Source organism: Vicugna pacos, chromosome 29, assembly GCF_048564905.1.
Source record: "Vicugna pacos chromosome 29, VicPac4, whole genome shotgun sequence".
NCBI lineage: Eukaryota > Metazoa > Chordata > Mammalia > Artiodactyla > Camelidae > Vicugna > Vicugna pacos.
The window spans coordinates 19,637,147-19,658,988 of record NC_133015.1 but is presented as its reverse complement, the minus strand read 5'-3'; the positions used below and the strand labels follow the sequence as shown (position 1 = coordinate 19,658,988).

General features: G+C 40.4%; 1 protein-coding gene across 1 annotated transcript in view; it reads left to right on the top strand.

The window, feature by feature from the left end:
- NKAIN3 (sodium/potassium transporting ATPase interacting 3) overlaps nucleotides 1-21,842 on the top strand; it is a 409,711-nt gene that overhangs the window by 294,097 nt on the left and 93,772 nt on the right. Inside the window, exon 4 of the mRNA XM_072951671.1 lies at nucleotides 12,731-12,928. Coding sequence (XP_072807772.1) covers nucleotides 12,731-12,928 — 198 coding nt within the window. The remainder of the gene's footprint in view (nucleotides 1-12,730; nucleotides 12,929-21,842) is intronic.

The window sequence follows — 21,842 nt, the reverse complement described above, 5'->3', positions numbered from 1 at the left end:
GACACAAAAATGAATCCATGCCAACTCCTGAGGAACATAAAATCAGAGAGTAAGACAAGCCATAAAAAGATTAATTACACTAACGTGTAAAGGGTCAAAGAGCAGGAAGACACGTAGACTTGCCAATAGTGGTAGTTTCTCAGTTGACTGGGATTTGCTTCTTGTTGCCGGTAGAATGCTGAGTTCACGGGGTGCTTTCGTTACAAAGCTGGACTCCCAGTAGGAAAAAAAATAGGTGTCCTTTTGGATATGAACTGGCTGTGTCCAAGTCTGGACAAAGACAGTAGACAAATGTCACTGGGGAGGCACTGCTGCTGCTGCTCCCACCTCATGAGTCCAGAAAGATCAGAACGTTGATTGCCTTCCATTAAATATTAGGCACAGGGTGGTCCTCAGAATTCTTCCAATGTGATGTTTAACCTGTGTGTGATGTGGAAACTTAGATCGGAGAAGGCTAGTTTGGAATCTGTCGTTCCCTCTTCTTTCCTATGCAAGTTGAGCTCCTTGGAGTCTTCTCCACATTATTCTGCTTTTCCCAGCTGTGGGACAAGAGGCACGTGTGGCAGTGGGTGCAAGGGTGAGGCAGAAAGGTGGGGAAGACCTGCCATCACTCCATGAAAAATCTAAGAGCCGTCAGAAGTAACTAGCCTTCTGAAAATGGACCATATTCTTGTTACTGAAGTTCTTTCTTTTATTCACTGGCAACTCTGCATTGACTGGGAACCTGGTTACATTCTCTTGGGAACTAGCCTTTGGCATTTTAGGTCACAATGAGAAGGTCAGGGATGAGCTGGTCCTGTGAATCACTGTCCAACAATCAGCTGAGATCTTGTCTGTTCTTTTTACTCTGAGCATCTGGCTTTGTTCTCAATTGAGTCTCAGCAAAATGTCCACAGATAATCCATTTGTCTTATGCTTTGCCTGACAGGTAAGTTTCAACCATTACCAACACTGATGCCATGGGCTGATTGACACACTTTCAAATCTTCTGAATACATTTCTATCAGATGTAGGAAGTGACCTAGCAAAAAGTTGCCACAATTCACACACAAACATAACCCAAAGCCCTCATTTTATGTGTAATTATGGCCAAATTGGATATTTGTAGAACTAAGAAGCTGTAATTTATACATCCCCAAAATGGGATTTATTTTTCAATACTGAGAATAATTATGTAGATGGTCCCCAAATGTTTTCAATAACAATTCCTGGTATTTTATGATGAGATGATGGCCCTGACATGTTTAAACATTCACAGTAAATTATAGGAACATCTTTATTTCTAAATGTTAATAAATAAATATGCATCGTGTAGTGCATTGTATTACAAGCTATCTGAATTTGAGAGCAGGATTCATGGTCATGAGTTAGTATAAATGACCAAAGTATACTATGAATCATTAAATAGCTACAGAAATTCTCAATGGAATTATTATATTGTAATTCAAATTCTGTCTTTCATTAATTGTATGTAGTGCGTGGCTCTGACCCATGGATTCCAAGTTCACTGCCCCCATAAAATTCCCTTTGCTCCTGGGCCCAGACAATTGCTCTTTCTTTGACAATGGCAGCATTTATTTCCTCTCCTTTATTTCCTTCTAGCTCTCTTTTCCACGCACTATTTCCCAAAGCCAATGATGGCCCAAGCCGTCAAGTTACCTGGCTTTCTACTGCAAAATTCTCCCATTTGTTGGATGACTCAGAGAGAAACTACTGTTAAGATTCTGGACAAGGGGAAGGGGGTGAGAAGAGGAGGGAAGTTGTTCTTCCCTATGCTAGCCTGCCCACTAGAAAAGGCAGCTGCTGGTCTTGTTAGCAAGCTGTAACTCTGAGACATGTGATGGCAGTCCATCCTTACCCAGAATGCATCGGTACGTAGTACGCATGTACCCCTGCCCTTCCTTCCTCACCAGTCTCTACTGAGGACCATGGAACAGGGAACATGCTGGTTTCTGATAAAGGGTGAGATCGTGGGGAGGGGACAATTGGGAAATTTCTGCCCTTACAGAATTTATGTCACACATGTTCGCCAATTCCAGTGCCTTTCTCATGACCTAGTCTGTCTTGGGGTCCTATAGCCCTCACCAGACTCACATCTAGAAGCTGAATTTTAAATACATAACTTTCCCCAAATAGAGGCAGATGTGCCAAATAGCATAATCATCTGCTGAAGACCACCTCAATTTTAAAATGTAAGGGAGCTACCTGGACTTTTAAACTGCAATTTTATGGAACTTGCCTGGAGTATTACAGTACTGCTCCTTGGTGCGTGGCCTGGAAGGACAGAATGTTAGCAGTGAAGGAAAATGGCACGACTTAAGGCTGGAGAGCGAGGGCAAGTGCCTGTCCTTCTCTTTTAATTCTCCTTTGATTAAAAGTTTAAAAAAAAATCTTTAAGTCAGCCAACAGCCTGCAACCCAAACTGAGATTTTTTATTTTTGACAGTGAGGCTACGATGAGGAGGCAGGCAAAGTGCCTTTTCAGTCTCACTTGCCACGTCTGGGGGCCAGCTGCTGCCTCTGAGGGCTACGGGGCCTTCTTCCCCAGCCAAACGGGGCCCTTGGAAGCACTGCCCTTCACCGAGGAAACAGACCTTTAAAGAAAGAACAGTTCTGACAGTAAAAAGAAAAAAAATCTTCTCCTGTTTGATCTATTTCTGGAAAGTCTTGAAACTAGCTTTGGAAATGCTAGACTTCCTCAAAACCTGTGTATCTCACTCCCAGACTCAGAGACAGAAGAGCTGGACCCTTGGTTGATCAGATCTTCCAGCCGCAGGGGCCATGTGGGAATCTTCTGATTACTGATTGGACCACCCTCCACATCCCCAAACTACGGCCCCCACACCGTCTGCACAGAGCTCCTGATGTGCAATATTTATCCTCAGATAACGAATAAGAAGCCACCATGCCTTGTCACTGATGGACAAAATGCTTGAAGCATCGTTCTTAAAGATAAACTCTATCAGACTGCGTGAGTCACTTCCTACAGAAATGGCTCTGAATTAAAGTCGTTCTAAATACCTCTGTTCTGCATTCACCAATATATTATAATTAATATCGGTTATGTATCTTTGGATTATAAAGTGCTCATGAAGAAAATACGAACATATTTCTTGGTATAATGATGAATAGAGAACAAAGACTATACAGATAGCATTTCTGTTAAAGAGATGAGCAAGGAAAAAAATGTGTGCATTCACTCTCAGAGAAGAGCTTGTGACCTAATGAGATTTTTAAGTATATAATGACCTAGATGTATATATTTACAAGGAGGAAACCTATGCTGTTTGAAGTCTCCTTGTGTTCAGACAAAGGGGAAATAGGGCAGAGCATAGCCAGGCACCACTGCCACTCCAGACACTGCAGAAGATGCAGCCACTATAACCACCCACATCTCTTGAAGATTCCACCTGGCAAGATTCCCCCTGGAAATAACCCCAGCTCGTGGCGAGAGGGCTGTTTGGCGGCTAGCAGCAGAGCCGTCACAGGGGAGAGGCTTTCTCAGCTGTGTGTGTGCTCGTTCAGGTACTTACAGAAAGTGTAGCTAAGCATGCTTTTGGACGGGTTTGGATGTTTTAAAAGTAGCTGCTCTCTGTAAGGCCAGTCAGACATTGATACGTCTCCCCATGGTGTGCAAATTGAAAAAGATTCAAATATTCTTTGGAAAACTTCAGATTCAGCTTTAATTCAGGAAGAGCTAAATGTGGTCTTTACTTCATTTGGGGGAATTACAATTATTGGGATTAATCATTACTAGTAAGAATTCACTTTCTAATATGATTTTATTAGTAGTTTGGACGCACCCTGAGCTCCTCAGGACACTAGGAAAGATACTTCCATGACTCAGCTTGGGGTTAAACTATCGCCTTAAATAGCATCCCCCGCCCCATTCAGAGAATTAAACAGTGATAAAATAAGCAGTGTTCACTATTTAGGTAGCTCATTTGTAGGCCCTGGGCCTTAAATATTTGTGGACTATCTGGCTAGTGACACCTAATCTTGTTTAGATAGAGGACAGAGAGCTAATGTTGGCATGAAGCATTGTCAGACGTGGTGTGATTACTCACAGTCATAGCAAGAGCTCTATGAAGACATGAAAGGAGACAAGATTCTCAAAATGAGTACTGTGGGTAGATGTAAGCTTTTATTCTCAGTTTAGCCCCTTCCCCCTGAACATATGGACACACACCAAGACTTGCATGGAACACGAGAAACCCCAATGCGGCAAGAACGGGCTGACACCCATCCCACTGCCACAGTGGAACTCCAGCCAGAGCTGTATTTGAGTCATTGTCTCTGAGACTTCCGGATCCCAAGAGGCTGTCGTCCAAGGTGGTTACTCTGCAACTTGAGATGGATGGTGATAGATGCGAACCTTCCAGAGAGGTTTTACCACATCCAGGTTGGCAATTCATCAGACTCTTTCCAGGCTTCACAATTATTTTAGCAAAGGAAGCAATTAAGAAAAACAATCTTCCTTTGTAAAGGGTTTTAAACCACAGCAGGAGCCACATCCCTGGGTCAAAATACCAGTTTTGCCCTCTTTATCAGCTTCCTTTCAACAAGGGAGCAACTAAAAGGACCATATGACTTTTCCTCTTTATTTTTTTAAAAGGATTCTATCCTGTTAAAACAAATATCTATTTTTTTCTCTCAAACTAGGAATTTTCCTCCCAAAATTGAAAAATGAGTAAGGATATTCTTTTCAGATGGTAAACTTAGCAAAAAAAAAAAAAACCAGACTGAATAGAAAAATTTCTGTTGTGCAAATGAAAATGTGAGCATACATGCATATGCATGCATGAATTATGAATACAGCAAACTATAAATACAACACATTAGTACCAGCATGAAGCACAAAGGTAGCACAATTTTATGGTCTCAAAATCCTAATTAGCATAAATGGCATAACACTGTAATCAAATAATTGTTGATTAATACAAAGACAGAGAAGCCAGATGTCTTGAATGGGCTTGGCAATTAACTAAGTAAACTACAGGTGTTTAAAATTCATAGATTGCAAACAAAATGTGTACTTATTGTGAAAAAATCATCTGTAGGCAAATCTTAGTGTCATCAGGCACAGCAATTACATACCATGAATGTCAATATCTGTGAATGTACATTATACTTTTACAAATAATGTTTGAGGCATCATTGGTAAGAAATGTTTTTTCCATTGCATTGAAAAATGTTGTATTATTCCATGCACAAATGCTCAGCTTTTGGAAGGCTGTTTCTGCAGGGACATCCCTGGTTCTTCCCTATGAACCCGACGCACCTCAGTAGACAAACCAACGTAAAACACGACAGGCATGTTCGTGAGCTCGGTAAATTCAGAAGGGTAAAACTGCAGAGTCATATGGCATACCCATTTTAAACTTCTGGATGTTACCACTTTATTCTGTTTAAGGCTGATCATTGTCCTGTGGATGAGGGGCCACCACGCCACCTGGACAGTGACAAGTGTAGCAACTTTGATCACTGGTACCAGGATGCTGTCAGTTCTATTAGCATTTAAAAGACACAAATTTGTGCTTTGTTGATCCTTTCTACTGTATCTTTAATTCATTTCTGCTTTTATATGGTTCTTTGTCTTTCGAAGAGGGCGATGTTCTGTCGGAGTTTGGCAGGTGCTCTGGTTGGCTGAGTGGGTCCGTAGATGTGAGTCTTGGTGTACTTGTGGGAGAGGGTGAGCCACGAGCATCCTTCTACTCCACCATCTTGCTTCTCCCTCCATTTCTGCTTTTATGTATTTCTGATGTCCTTACTTTACATTCTTTGAAATAATACTCATCTTCTAACACAAAAGAGACTACACTTTTTCTTCTATTTGTTGTCTATCTTCTCATACTAGAATGTTAGCTTCACTAAAGCAGGGATTTTGTCTCATTTGTTCATGGATTAATCCCAGATCCCAGCACAGGGTAGGCACATAATATACATTTGTTAATCAAATCTGTATCTACATCTTTTCTCCTCATATAGTCTTAACTTGTTATTCTTAAATCTTTGAACTACCTGCTTAGCTCATTAATTCTCAGCCTTTATTCTTTTCTACTATGAATATTTAATGCCATAAATTTTTCCCTGAATATCATTTTATGTATATTTCACAAGTCCTGAAATTTATTATTATTATTATTATTATTATTATTATTATTATTATTATTATTCTGTAAGTGCTGTTTGACACTAAAAAAAAAATCTGTATTATGTACTTTGATACTACCTGAATTAACTATTATTTTTTAATAACCCCATTGCTAATCCTTGTAAGAATCAAATAATTTCATTATAATTTGTAATTAAAAAAATCCTTTCATTCCTTCTACATTTATCGCCTGGCGTTCACCAGTTAGGTAGACTTTACCTCATCAATTGGGTTATCTTGATACATAATTCCTGCTGGAAAGGCACAATAAATGCCTAATGCCTTTCCTTTTATCACTCATTTTTCAAGTAAAGTTGATTTTTATAATTAATAAACTTCCTTTTTTAGAGCAGTTCATAGCAAAACTGAGTGAAAAGCACAGAGATGGTATTGTTTAAAAAACTCCTTTAAATGTTAATATCTGCCTTTCTTTTCTGAGCATAATGGAGTCACAGATCTTCACTGATTCAATGCATTTGGTCTGCCTCAGACATTCTTTAATGCTCAGATGATCATAACATTAACCAGTGGGAGACCCTTCACACTGGCCCCAGGTCCTTTTAACATGACTTATCAGTTTGTGAAAGTTTTCTTAATTTCTAGCACAAAGATATATTGCACACTTTCCTTGTTGCTTCCTTCACCACACCTGGATCTGGCATTTCTCCAGGGAATACCCTTGGTTCTGCTTAGTGAGGGAGCGTTTCAGAGAGCACGAACCGGAGACACTCACTGCTGCTGGGATGACATTGTTTCCAAGCCATTTCAGTGGACAGAGATCACACACACACACACACACACTCACACGCACACACACACACTCACACACACTCACACATGTTTTATATAATAATTTTAAACCATGAGTGCATTTTGATATTTTCCATTCAGTGTTAGCATCACGTACTTTTTTTCCCAGCAGTACTTACATGTGTAAAGTGCCCACAGTACCAAACCTTCGAAGACTGACAGGCCAGAGCGTATACTAATCCTTTAAATGAAACAATGAATATGTACACTTCCAGACTAAAACTGTACTAATCCCAAAATTCAGCTAATCCAGATATGAATACAAATAAAAGACTAAGCAATAGTTACTTTTTCAAATGCTTTTTACTGTGGGACTAAGTTATTCAACTGATTGGATTAAAAAATTAGAACAAAATAAATGAACACAAACATGATACATTTTAATAAAAATTGTATAATTAACAGTGTGACTGAATGCACTAGAGCCACAACTCAGGGCATGATGTTAAAAGTTGTTTAGATAACATCTGGAGAAAGTTTAAATGAACTGATGTCATCATTCTGAGGATTAATTGATAGCAGGCAATATTTTCGTTCTCATTTCTAAAGTAAAAAAACAGATTAAAATATATTACTAAAATTTCTATTACCAACAAGAACAGTTGACTCTTTGTTTTGCAGGTCACAGTATTTACACTTATTTTCTTTGATCTCATAACTCTTCCACTGAAAATCCTCTTTTCTAACACTATTTAGCATGATGCCTTGTTTTAACCCACATATAAGGAAAGTGGTTTTAAAATGGTAAATTCATATAAGTACACAGATAAATACTGTTTCCGTGCCCCATCTATCCACCCTTTACGGGGCTGGTGTGCACACCCCCCAGCAGTTGACTTATTGGCTGTTGAGTAACTGGCTGGCTCTGCCCCCTCCGTCAGAGAACTGCCTTCAACAGATGGGCGCCCTCCTGCTCAATCAGACGCTGGAGTCTCCTTCATTTATCTCCTCTCATCTCCACGTGCTATTCTGCCTCCAAAACACGTCGCACCCCTGTCCTGCCCCTTCTACTGCTGCCCCTTTCCCCGAGTCACCTTACCTGCTACAATACCCCCCCAACTGGCTTCCACCTCTGCCCCAGTCAAATCCATTCTCTACACAGTTCTTAGAATGGTCTTTTTAAAAATGCAAAGCAGGTGAGACGAGGATTTGACTTCCCAGCTGGACTTTGTATAAAATCCCGACTCCTCATCAGGGCTTGCTTCCTACGTCTACTGTTAGTTCTGTTTGCACACGACACTTTCCCCACATCTTCACGTGTCTGGTTCCTTCTCATCCAACAGGTCTTGGCCCAATACCCACCATGAGAGACGCCTTCTCTGACCATCTCTTGTAAAATAACTCCACTCCTCATCCCAGTCACTCTCCATCACGTTATTCCCTTTATGTTATTTTTTACGACATATAAGTATTTCTGTCTATTTTATTGCCTGTGTTCTCCACTAGAATATACGTTCTGTGAGGGCAAGAATAAGATCTTACATTCACTCTTAAATCCCAGTGCATAGCTCGTTTTAGAAACTCTGTAACTCCCTGCTGAATAGATGGATGAGACTTCAGGGCTTCCCGAAACGGCTCAGTCTAAGGAATTAAAGCCCAGGAATGAAGACAGAAGGCTTGATTACTTTTAGCCCTGCCTCTGGCCTCTAATCAATAGTAGACAATTGAAAAGCCCCAGCGATGCCTAGTTGCGAGGGTAAGAAATAGAAAGTCAAAATCAATGGCCACTGCCCGCTCTGCAAACCTTCCTCAGATTCGGCACCAGCGGCACAGGCCGACAGCATCATGATGTGCAGGTGGCTTGCAGGAAGGATTCTGTAAGAGAGCAATGGCAGATGGCAATCACTTTCCAGTGGAAGCTTGGATGCCTTTTAAGCCTGTCTCTAAGAGCTGCTTCTGATGTAGGAAAATAATATACACTGGTTGAGATATTTGAACTGACGCTAAGTCTTTGTATTATGGGCTCCAAACACTTAAACCTCACTAGCAAGCACTGTGTTTGTCCCTTGTTACATGGATCTACAGTACGCTCTGAAATGTTTGATGCTTCGGTGAAAAGAAAATAATTGGAAATGTAAGAAAGTTGTTTTAACTTTCCCAGTTCCTATTCTGAGATGAACAGTCCTTCAGAAGAAGTTTCAATTGACATGAATTCTATTATATAAATGTAAACTCAAAGCCGACTCTAAAATTGAAATCTATTTTCTTAAATACATGTGGACTTCTCCTCAAGGTCACATTTTCACTTCCAGATGGGCTGGCTTATGATCAAAGAAAGTGAAAAGACAAAAGAGCAGATCGCCATGTAAGATTGGATTCAGTGACCCTTTGAGCCACAACTAAAGAGAAAGGGGAGAAAAATGAATATTATCAGAGGTTGGGAGTCCATTTCTAGCAATAGAGAGGATTAGCTAAAGTTAAATTAGACACATACAAAAAAGCAGACGATTAAAAGAACAAAGAAGAATAAGAATGAGTAACTCCTTGATTAATGAAAATTTATAGAGTGGTCTACTATAATAGAAAGTGAACACTGAATTCTTCAGGACGTGAGCTAATTCCAATACGGTGGCTACACTTACTGCAAATAATGTGGGCAGGCATGTCCGCATACCCAAGTTAATGAACATTTCAAATCATTCTGGAAATGTCTCTTTTTTAAAAAATTCAAGTATTCAAAGAAAATGGGATTCACACTAATGAGGCGAAGGGGCTTGTAAACATTTAACATTTACCTGAGTAGATTATTTAGAGAAGAGCAGATATTCTGGAGTAATTTTAAGTCATAAGGTTGGGAGTGTGAGGAGATACAGCCAGTATCTTATTCTCCACATGTTCACTCATGTTCTCCTGTGCACCCTTGAAGCCATCATCCCATGTTCTTACCACCTTGACTTCCACACTTCGTGAAAAAACATCAAATCATCTGTCTCAATCCCCTCAATTCCTTGAAATCTGTTTTTTTCACTCCCAGCACTCTCCTGGTATTGCCCCACCGATCAGCAAATTCACTGTTGTTGGTTTGCATGTTTGTTTTGTTTTAGGAGGTTTTTTGACTGTGGTGTGACCAACTGCCCTGAAATTCTTCCTCCTGTTGGCCTTGACACTGTCTCTTCCCAGGCTGTCCCCACACCTCCCATGTTTCTCCTCTCTCTCCTTGCTTTCTTTGTTTTACCAACTGTCCCTTGGTAATCACACACACTTGCCTAAATACAAACACCATTATTTACATCTTTTAAATTCTAATGTGACAATGAGTGTGTATATGTCCATGAATGACTGAAAATTTGTGCTGAACACTGGAATCTGACACAACACTGTAAAATGATTATGAATCAATAAAAAATGTAAAAAAAAAAAAAAAGAAAAAAAAAAAGATAAAGACAATCTTTCCCCTACTGAATTACGACAGACTCTTTGCACTCTACCTTTAAAAACTATATATTAAATTTTTAATATCATTTAAATATAGCTTATTGATTTTTTTCAGTTCTGAGACTATTTCTTTGTGTATGAAGATAGAAATTTATCAGTGATTTCAGGATAAACATTTTATTTTTTCCAATTGCTGAATATGAGAATATAAAATCTTTAATTTGGAAAAAAAAATTCTAATGGCAAAGACATCGCTTGTCAATATTTTTAACCATAGTGTGCTTAAATTATCAGATAATATTTAATTCCAAGAAATGGAAAAGAAATGACATTTGAGCTACTCATAATTATGTTTAAGGTCACTTTGTTGATCTATGGTTTAACTAAACCATGTATTTCAAAACTATAGGCTTTGATATGATAACCAAAAGAGTCAAGAAAATAAATGATCTTCTGTATTCATTTATTTAGTTCTTTTTATTTAAAAAAAATTGTGGTTTTCTGAGTTGCATTCCCTCTGATGTGCCTCATGCAAAACTGAGTTGATTATGTGTTGAGTTTTTTTTTTAATGTTTGATATCTAACTGTCAAAGGAGATAGAAATCAGACACAAACTTATGATAAAATTTTATTCCAAATTTAAGTAAGAGTTTAGAATTTTAAATATAATTTGATGCTGTTGATGTTCTCATTCAAATTTTAATACAGCCATTACAAAAAATAGTACAGTTTGTAAATATGTTACAGTGCCAGCAAATTAAGTGAGAACCACACTGAGAGATTTTTATGAGTGTAACAAACATGTATCATTAGTTCTTAAATTCACTTTTGTTTTATTTGGGTAATATAAATTTTAGTCAAAGTCATATTGAAAGGAACTTACAGTCGTGCAATAGAAAAGGCCACTGGGTAAGAACTCTTCCAGAACAGAAATTGCTATGAATTTTGAGATCATACTAGTTCATCCTGAACCTGATGAATTCTATTAAGATGGGAAATCATAGTTCTTCTGTAGTGACCAAGACTAACTTCCAGAGATTAAATCTAATGGCCAGGAAAGGGAGCAGTGTGCAGTTTGCCTGCAGGTAAATTGCCTTGTGTTAAACTGAATTCACTCACAAAAGCAATTATTTTTCTGTAATATTTTCCCTCCAGAGAGTAAGTACAAATGATACATGTAGCAAACTAATAACCAAAAAAGAAAAAAAAGATGATGTAAAATGTCTTATTATCCATAAAATGCTGTAGCTGTGAAGGTAACAGAATATATGTAGCAAACCAACAACCAAAAAAAAAAGATATAAAATGTTTTATTATTGATCTAATCAAAGGCATTCTTATAATGATTCTTGGAATCATTTGAGTTGAGGAAAATCTAAAGCCATGGAAAAACTGCCTACTAATGTGAACTGGAAATGTTTCTCATCTGGAGATGCAGGTACCACATATAGCAGAGGATAACAAGGGAGGGGTTTCCACTGACCTTGCCCAGGCGGGTCTCATGCTGGTCAGCTAGAAGTTCAAGGGCTTTCCACTTCGCACCAGCTTCCCCTAAGTTTTCAGAGTTCCAAATTCAATTTCTGACACTTAGGAGTGTTCCATGCCACTGAGGTGGGGATGGTCCTCCGAGGGGCACTGGAATGCACAGATGAGCATCATTTGTCCTGGACAATCAGCGGGCAGCCCCTGGGCGGCTGAGCAGAAGTGGTGCCCACTCCGCATGTCCCCCTGGCACTAGCGACAGTGAGCTTGATGGGAGTGGAGGCTGGGAAATCGACCAGCTGCGCCTATATCCACGGCTCCCTGCAGATCCACATCCTGGCCCGTGGTCTGTGGGCACCCTTGCTCTCTCTCCATCACCACACCTCCTCAGGTGCCCACAGGGGTGGCTGTAATCTCTAATTTATCTGAGAGTCAAGAGTCTTGGTTCCTCATGTATTCTTTTCAAACCATTGTTTAGGACAAAAGCATTATAACCTTAGTCCTTCATAGCTGACCCTCCACAAACACTAAGGGCAATAAATGTTAGCCCATGAGGATAATTCTAATGAAGCAAGAAGAAAATTTCAGTATAGACAAAATAATTTTAAAATAAGCATATGAATTTTTTAAATAAACATATCATCTCTGGATTTTTGATGTGTGCTAACCCTAAAATGTTATTATTGAAAGAATTCTATCTCCACATTGAATAATTATAACCCCAGTGAAAAATGAGCCACTTAGCCATACGATACATGTGGCCATTGTTGGCTTTGTCTTTCGTCACTTTTTACTTGAAATTTAAACCATTTCAGCAATTTCATCTCTCCTGAATTCGTCTTAATGTGAAGAGCAAAGATGTGATGTGATATGATGGTCTCCTTTCGCTCTCTTGTCTCCTGCCCACTAGGATACAGATCTAATGACATTCAACATCTCTGTACACCGGTCGTGGTGGCGGGAACACGGGCCCGGCTGTGTCCGAAGGGTGCTGCCCCCGTCAGCACACGGCATGATGGACGATTACACGTACGTCTCCGTCACGGGCTGCATCGTCGACTTCCAGTACCTGGAGGTCATCCACAGTGCTGTTCAGATTCTCCTCTCTGTAAGTACCACTTTCGTGTCTTTGTCTGATCAGGACTCTCTGTAATGGCATTTTACATCTAACCCTTCCGTCCACAGTCCCCTGGTAGATAACGCCGCAGGTAAGAACATGGAACAATGATATTAACCATTATTATCCCAGCATTCGGTATGTTTAATGGCAGATTGCATCTTTTTCCTCTTGGCATCCAGACACTTTGTTTTTAGAACCAGTTAGTTGCTATGGCTTCTAACTTGGGATACAACACACAAAATTCAGTGGGACTGTGTCACCAGAAGTGGTGCGTTGTCCATTGGCTCCTCCCTTTTAACATGCTTCTGCTACTGCTTCTAGTTCCAATGCATTCTTTTCCTGAGGCGCGTTAGCTCCTTATGTGAATGAACACTTAGAGAAAGAAGGATCAAACATACCCACTGGCTTTCTCAATCTAATAAACCTCATATTTGTGACTCCTTGAGAAAATAAATTCCTCCAGAGTCTTACACCTTTTAGTGCCTAAACTTTGTTGTGAGGGTACAATTCCATATAGAGAAACAAAGGGGATGTGGCTTGACTGGACTACAGAAGACTCACGTGCTGGGAGTTCCTTAATGATATTTACTCTGTACCTGCTTGTCCCACCCACAGCTTGATCACATTGCAGAGTGCAATTCATTTAATACACATCCATCATCAATAGTGCTCTTTCCCTGAAATCCAACAAAGATGTGGCATTTTGTTTGAGTCAATGAGCAGTAAAGCCGTTCTCACAATGCTTTTCACGTACGTCAGCCATCTCAGTTCTTCTAGCCAACTGGTTAGAGTCAGAATAAGAGATACAGGCTTAATAATAAATAAACAGATGACAGATGTCTAGGAGGTGTTTGGCAGTGGAGAATGTACCTTGGAATTATTTCCAGACAGACTTTAGGAGTCCTGGCTGTCCCTTACCGTATCCGTTATCTGCTGCTCTGTAACAAACCACCCCAAACTGTAACTACCTAACATCAATGTGTTGCTTAGAGTTCGGTGGGTCAGGACTTCGAGAAGGGCTCAGCTGGGTAGTTCTGCTCCACATGATACTGGCCAGGGTGTCTCACACGAACCTCTCAACCAGGAGCTCTGATGGCCTTAGAACACCCAAGGAGTCCTCACTCAGATGTCTGGGGCCGGCTGTTGCCCCACTTTCTCCTCCACATGGCTTCTCTCTTTGAAGAAAACTTGACAGGCTTTCTTAGAGCAAGGCAGCTGGGTTCCAAGCAGAGGACCCCAACGTGCAAGCATTACCAAGCCTCTACTTGAGAGTCATGCCTGTGATCGTCCCCCTGGCAGCAAGTCATGTGACCGAGCCCAGAGTCACTGTGGGAGGGGGATGCAGTGGTCTTACCCTCACTTACGTAGTTCATTCATTATTGTTCTTTAACCTGCATATAAATATGCATGGTTTAAAACAGTGTTTTAGAACGTATTTGAATTATAATTTTCAAGGAAGACTAAAGACTAGAATAAAAAACTTCAAAGATCTTTTCATGCTCTAGTTCAATGAAAGGAAAATTCTACCCTGAATTCAAAGAGGTTGTACTTCAATGCTGAGGAATTTTTCTTCAGAGATTATCCTTTCCCTGTTCTCTGGTCTTGTTTTGGGTTTTTGTTGTTGTTTGTTTTTAACTCTCCTGGCAGTTACATATGAAACTGTGGCAAAATGTATATGTTTAAATCTTTGAATTTTTTAAAAATGTGGTGAATTTTCTTTTAAAATTGTTCAGTCTATTTTAATGCGAAACTGTACTCTATTGTCATATCCTAGGTCCTAAAGGTTCTTATTAAATTTTTTAATATTGAAACATTTTTTCTAGAACCCTTCCTCTGTGAACAGATTCCTTTACTTTAAAAAAAATTCATAGAAAATTGCCAAGCCATTTTTGTGGAATGATGGTATGATGTGCAGGTTCTTATAATGCAGCAGAAAGCTGTCAGAATCAAAAAGTCATTTCTCCATAGTAACTCCAATTCAAATGAATAGCAAGGTGAAAGTATTTATTGGATATGGAGCTGAACTGACACATAAAAACCTACACTAAAGGGAAGTACTGAATAAAGTATACACACCTAAAATACTTATCACTTATAGATGAACTCCTTGGCATCTCAGCTAAGTGAATATTCAAAGCTCAGCCCCTGCACACATTGTCCTGATTAGACTGTTCAGCCTTCCAGCAGCAAAAATACTAGTTGCTGATTTCTGACTTTCCTCTTGTAACACACCAGCGAGACAAGATTCCCAATAGATTTTCTTTTTATATTAAAATGAAATCTACCCTGAAGTCATTTCACAATCATCAAATTATGTTATGATTGTTGTGGTTGATGGCGTATGGCTTTCTGGTATTTTCCACTTATTTCACTTGATACGTTTACAATGATTAGAATTGTGATTTTTTTAATCCAACACTATGAGAGTGCTTCCAGTATCAGTTTCTTAGCATGTGCTGAGACGTCAGTCTTAATCCTGAGAAAAGGGCTGCTGACTGCAGTATTGGTGCACATGTGGTAGAGTCTAGACAGGTTTTTGCTTGCTTGCTGGTAGCCAGTTTGAGAGAGAGAAAAACTTTGGCCCTTGACTTCCTCTAAATATCTATCCCCCTCAAAAAGGACTTAATGTCTGTAAATGATCAAATTGGTTTAGTCACTACTTATCAGAGTAGCTAGAGAAGATGTATCCTGGGACGTGGCATTTGAGCTGAGACACAAAAGAAGTCATTTCAAGTGTGGGTCTAGGAATATTCCAGAGGAAACAGAAAGATTCACATGGCTGGAACTTGGAAAATACGGGAGAGAGTGATGAAAGGTGAAATCAGAGAAGGGCTAGAGGTTAAAAAAGACATGGTACAGAATTTGAGTTGGATTACAAAATGCTGGGAACTGTTACTGTGTTTCAGCCAGGAGAGGGGCGCGCTCTGTATTTACGAAAGCAACTCTGTAGCTGCTTGGAGAGTGGATTGGAGGAGAATAAAAACAGAAGAAAAAAAACTAATTTGTAGGCTATTCCAATAGACCACATGAGAGGAGATGGTGGCTTGGACTTGGGTGGTAGCAACAGAACTAGAAATGTCTACACAGCAGTTCTTGCTGAAGATAGGACGTGGCATGTGAGGAAAGGGAAGAAAGATGAAGCTTGGGGCTTGGATTTGAGGAGTGGGGTAGGGGACGCTGCTATTTACCAAAATGAGAGAGTCCAGGAACTTTGCTTCACTGGCAGCTTCCATCTCTTCTTGACATAAGAAATAATGGGAATGAAACATAGATTTTTTTTAAATAGTTTTAATTATTAGAGAAATACTTCCAGAAATATCACAAGGCTGATATAGTTAGCCTAAAAGAAGCACCATCTGGTAGTGGAAAGTGTGCCTTCCCAGATGGAAAAGTCTTGCCATTCTAATGGCACTTAATTGATTGTCATTTCATAATGGTTTAAAGAAATTAGTGCAGTATTAGCCGTTCACATTTGACTAAAAGTAAAGTTGGTAGCAAGAAAGCTACGAGGAAGTGGTGCTCTTTATTTAAATTGATTAATGTAAATAGCTCTTTCATTTAAAACTGGTTTATACAAAATTCAAGCAAATATTTGCGATGCATAATTATTATTTAGTAGCAAAGATAATCGGGAAGCCATGCAGACAATGAAACATGAACAATTAAAATCTTCAGGATACACAACAGCTTTTAATTAGTCAGTTAAATTAATCTAAATAAATAGAAAACCGTGTTGTAAGGTTTGGCTGCAAAGGATTTTAAAACCAATGATAATAATAAAAAAAAAATCAGGGGGGTAGGATGTATCTCAGTGGTAGAGTTCATGCTTAGTGTGCATGAGGTCCTGGGTTCAATCCCCAGTACCTCCATTTAAAAAAAATAAAAATAAATAAACAAACCTAATTGCCTCCCCCACAAAACAAACAAACAAACAAACAAAAGCATAGCTATCATTTCCTGGGTGTATACTATGTGCTTGGCTTCTTCCTTTGAAATATCATCTTGCATAATCTTTTCAAGAGTAATGCAGAGTAGACCTTATTTTCTCTAATTTACGTAGGAGTAAACTGGGACACAAAATAAACATCTTATCCATTTTCCTGTGGTCAGCGACTGGGGAGGGGGCATCAAACTTGGTTCAGATATATCCCAAAATGACTGTGCTTATTAAGGATACTTTGTTAATCCATAAAGCAAAAGGCAGAATAGATATAAATGTTTCACCTAGTATATGTTTTGGAAAGATATTAGGGTTCTAAAGAGTCAATCTGCAGATTTTGCTCAACTATCTCATGATTTCGTAGAAGTCAGCGTCTTCAACTTGTGAGACTTCTGTGTCCTGCACGTACAGGACAGAGCGGGAAAGAGCAGACATCTATTGTCTTTGCTTGCTGGCTTCCACACTCCCAGCTTCTGATAACAGCATGTCCACTGCCTCACAGTTAGAGAGCCACACACTCACTCCCGCCCTCTACACGGTGAAGGTGGGCTCCGGCCGGGCAGGGCTGCCCCCACCACGCTCCAGCTCCAGGGCTGGAAGCGAGGCCCAGAAAGTGTCATCAGCATGTTGCTTCCTCCAAGGTTTCAGAATGACTTTTTGTCTGTAGATCCAAAATCCATCACGTTGGAACTTCCATCTATAGTTCTGCCTCCTGAGTATCAAAGAGTATCTAGTCTTCGTTCAAATCCCACTCTTCTGGCTTGTCACAGGAAGATTACCTTCCAACCCATCTTGCAGTCTTGTCTCATAGGACATCACCGACATTTTTGACTAGTGCCTTGCTGACAAGATTCTGTATTTGCATTGGCAGCAGTTGCAGGTTTCTTAGCCGTGATCCCTTTATCCCTAAGGCAAAAAGCCTGGCTCCATCTCCTTCTTGTGAAGCTGTAGGTGAGGTTTAGACTTCTGCCTGAGACCTAGGACGCTCTCTGCCCCCATGAGGTGTAATCTGGAAGGAAGAAGAAGCTACGGTCATGGGATGCTTGCCCTTGCCCTGAGTTCTGTCATGGAAATGGACATGGACTTTGTGCTGAGAAGAGGATTCAACAATTTGCAAATCTTTTCTGGATTTTTCTTTTTCCTATGTCCTCCAGGTCTTTCCTTCATATATGTGCAGTCACCCAGTCATCCAGGGGTGTTTGGAGAGCTTGTACCCCCTAGATTCTCTCCTACACGTGTGCAGCTTCCCAGTTTTATGTAAGAAAATAATCATGAGCGTTACATCTCATCACTTTGCCATGTAGTGAAATATGTCATGGAAAGGACGTCTCATCATCTCATCTCATCATCTCATCACCTCATACATCTTTGCCATATTCTGTTGGTCAGAGCAAGTCTCAGGTGCTGCCCACTCTCAAGAGGAGTAGATTATACAAGGGCAAAAATCCTAGAAGGAGAGAATCATTGGGGGTCACCTTGCTTGAGTGTTAGATGTACCCTACAAGCAACACATAGACGCATCAGCAGATGGTAGGAGATTTTGTAGCTTTAGGTGTTTGAGCAAACGTCTAACCAATCACTGACAACTCCTAAGCTATGCAGACACAGTGGTGACCTCTAGGATCCTAAAATAAAAATAGGTTTAAAAAAAAAAACTGAACAGAGGCCTGAGAAGCTACATACCAAGATTAGGCTCGGACAAGTTAATGTAAAGCAAAAGAAAACAACCCTTTGGGGAAAAAAAGAAGAATCGAGAGTTTCTATATTATCTAAAATTTCCAGTTTTCAAAACAAAAAGAGAGAGATGAAGTGTACAAAGAAACAATATATAGGGAAGTGTGACCTATATTTTAGGTGGGGGAAACAGTCAATAGAAATTGTCTCTGTGGCAGTAGAAAAAAAATTTTTCATTCAGAACATCAACAGAGTAACTTACGGGATAACATACGATAGTGGATTTGTCTAACCTTGTTTACAACGGATGCTGGGAAAAGTTGGGGGACAAACACCTACCAGGGGTCCATCATGAGTGATTCAGGGAGCAGTAACAGAAGGGCACAAAAAAGAGAATTGGTCCTGTAATTGCATTCTGTCAAATGGCTAGATAAGCAGCCAGCAGTTTTGCATTAGAATGCGTTTGGTTATCCCACTTACAATGGGCTGGTAATCCCATAAATATTTATTGCTGAACTAAAGAAAGCAGTATAAGCTTTTACCCTTTGAGAAAGGTCTGTAACCTGCACGGTGCCAGGGAAGTAGGAAACCCTGATGATTTGGTTACTTCTTCATATGTTAAAGGCTGGACCGCCTTTGGCTCCTGTGAACACTCTGAATGCAGCTGTCGGAGGCGCACTCCTGGAGGGCAATTGTGAGCATATGCTGCCATGGGGGAGCGATCAGACCCACAGCTGCTCTCTACCCCGACCCGGAGCAGGACAATGTGGAGTCCACGGGCTAGCAGATTTACCTTTGTTGGCTGGGAATAAGGATCAATCCCTTGTGAACAGACTGAACATAAGAACAAAAGGAGAAAGAAGAAGGGGAGAAAAAACACTTTCCTTAAAATGATTCTGTATCTCTGTACACTACGTAATGTTAATCCTCCCACGTGGCTTGGAGGAAATAAACAGATTCTTTTTTTTTTTTTGAAAGGCATGGCATCTCTTAAGCAATAAATACATCCCATTTCCAGGTCTATGTGCTATATATGTTGAACGGACAAAACCCCAAAATCTATCACTTCTGATTTTGCAGATATTTTCAGATCCTGTCTACTCCTCAAAAAGATGTAGGCTGCTAATAATAAGGCACCAGAAATAAAAAGACCAAAAACAGCTATTAGTAAAACAAAGTCATAATCAAAAGTCAGAGAGAGAGAGAGAGCAAAATCTGTTGCCTGAGAAAATCTGCAGTGACTAAACATGATCATTATGAATGTCCTTGGCAACCAGAGCAAAGAGGAAAACTCAATAAATAAATAGCCTCTTATTTTTAAAAGTTCTGGTACTTTCTCAACACTGCACATCAACACACCATTTGTTTCTCTTGCTGTGTTAGGATGACAATGAGCCTCCACTGCCCTGGCCGTGGCGTTGCTGTTCTTCCTGATGGCTCATCCCACTTTTTCTTCTCTAGCCATTGGCTCCCTTGTCTTGCTCAGTTTCCGCTCCTTCACGCTGTCAGTTTACAATACACGTGACACACACCCCCCACCGCCCTTCTCCAAATCGTAACCCTTTGGGCTCAGCTCTCTCCGGCGACTGAGAAGGTGCACATTTTGGAGTTCTGAGAGGATGAATCTCATTGGCTCAGCCCCTTGTTTGATGCTAGGCTACAGGTCACAGGCCAGTTTATAACCTGTCTGTCTGTCTGCCTTTGGGCCCACTCCCCACCTGCAGGTCAGTTATCTGTGACTCTGGGAATAGCATGGCAGTTAGTGGCGGGAGGTGCGGGTGGGGCCGCTTCCCCAGGAACCGCATGTGGCAGGCAGGCACTGCTCTTTTCCCCCCTAAAGTTGGGCATGTGTCTCGGACCCCATTACGTTTCTTTTTCAGCTCTAAGGATATCCAAGAAATGTGTTCTTAATATCATTACCCGGAATATCCATAATCCACATCAAACCTGACATTTTGGGGTTAAATAATCCCTATCTTTGCTGGAGTTTGAGCCGAAGGGAAGGAAAATTTCACTAATTAAGAAGCAACAGCACGGTGCCCTGTTTTATTAACTAAATCCTTTAAGTATATAAGTGATGGTGGAGGGTCGTTCCTTTTACCTACCATTTTAGACATACATGAATATTTGCTTTTTGGTTTTTAAAATACAAAACGTCTCTTGTAATTCCAGTAGTCACTAGGAGAACCTGTGAGCTTCAGGGCTGGTGGTGGCTTTGCTTTCTCTTATCATCTCTTTGGGGTTTTATTTCCTTTTTTTTTGGCCACTATTAGTAGCCTTTGCACACACGACATGTTACTTCTCTACAGGAAGTAAGGTAGCTTGACTGGCAGTAAATGGCTTCGTAATGAGGTGATTATTTTTAACATGTGTAGATTCTAGTCTGGCTCCAATAAATATCAAATAGAGCATGAGACGAATGTCAGAGAACATTCCTTTTTCACTTCCGACGTGGTATGTAAGTACAAGAAAAATCCATTCAACTGTCACTAACAAATGTGCTTAATAAATAAAATGTCATCGGGCAGAAATGGTACTCAGTAACAGTGCTTAGAAAGTAGTCCTCAAGCCTGAAGCTACTCTCGGGAAAACCTATCGCTCCCTCCCCCGACAAATACGCTTAAAATACTGTCCTTCCACCCATTAAAGTGTTTCTGGAGGTGAGTGAAGAGTTGGGAAAGGAAACGGAAAGATGGTGAGCGGGAGTCTTGGAGGTCTGTTCAATCTCAACCCCCGCCTTACCCTCATTTTCTTTCTTCTTCATCTTCTGTAGTTTCTATTCGTCTGGGGGAGAGTTGCCAGTAATGTGAGGCTTCCTGACAGTTGCCTGCATTCCTGAGACGCTGTAATCACTTGTCTTTCCAGCATTAAGCAGAGTCTAACTCTGTGGGAATGCAGAGTAGGTCCCCAACACAGGGGCGGTGGGGAGAGAGACAGCGACGGGCAGTGTGGCCTCAAGAACACAGCCCTTAGCTGCAGCCAGCAGCCTCACTCGCTCTTGGCTCCTGCTTCTTTTTTTACTGTCTTTTTCCTTCATTCATTCAAGTATTCATCCATCCTCTATCCATCCATCCATCCCCTTCAACCCCCATTGTGTGCATGTCATGGTGCAGATGATCAGAAATTGCCTCTGCATCGAAATTTCAGGACAGTGAGGTCCAGGCATTTGTATATTCAACAAATTCTAAAGGTAATTCTGATTCTCTGACATGTGTTAGTACCACTTATTTGAAGGCTACAAATATGTATAACCTGGATTCCCATCACCTGGATTCTGTGTAGCCCTTC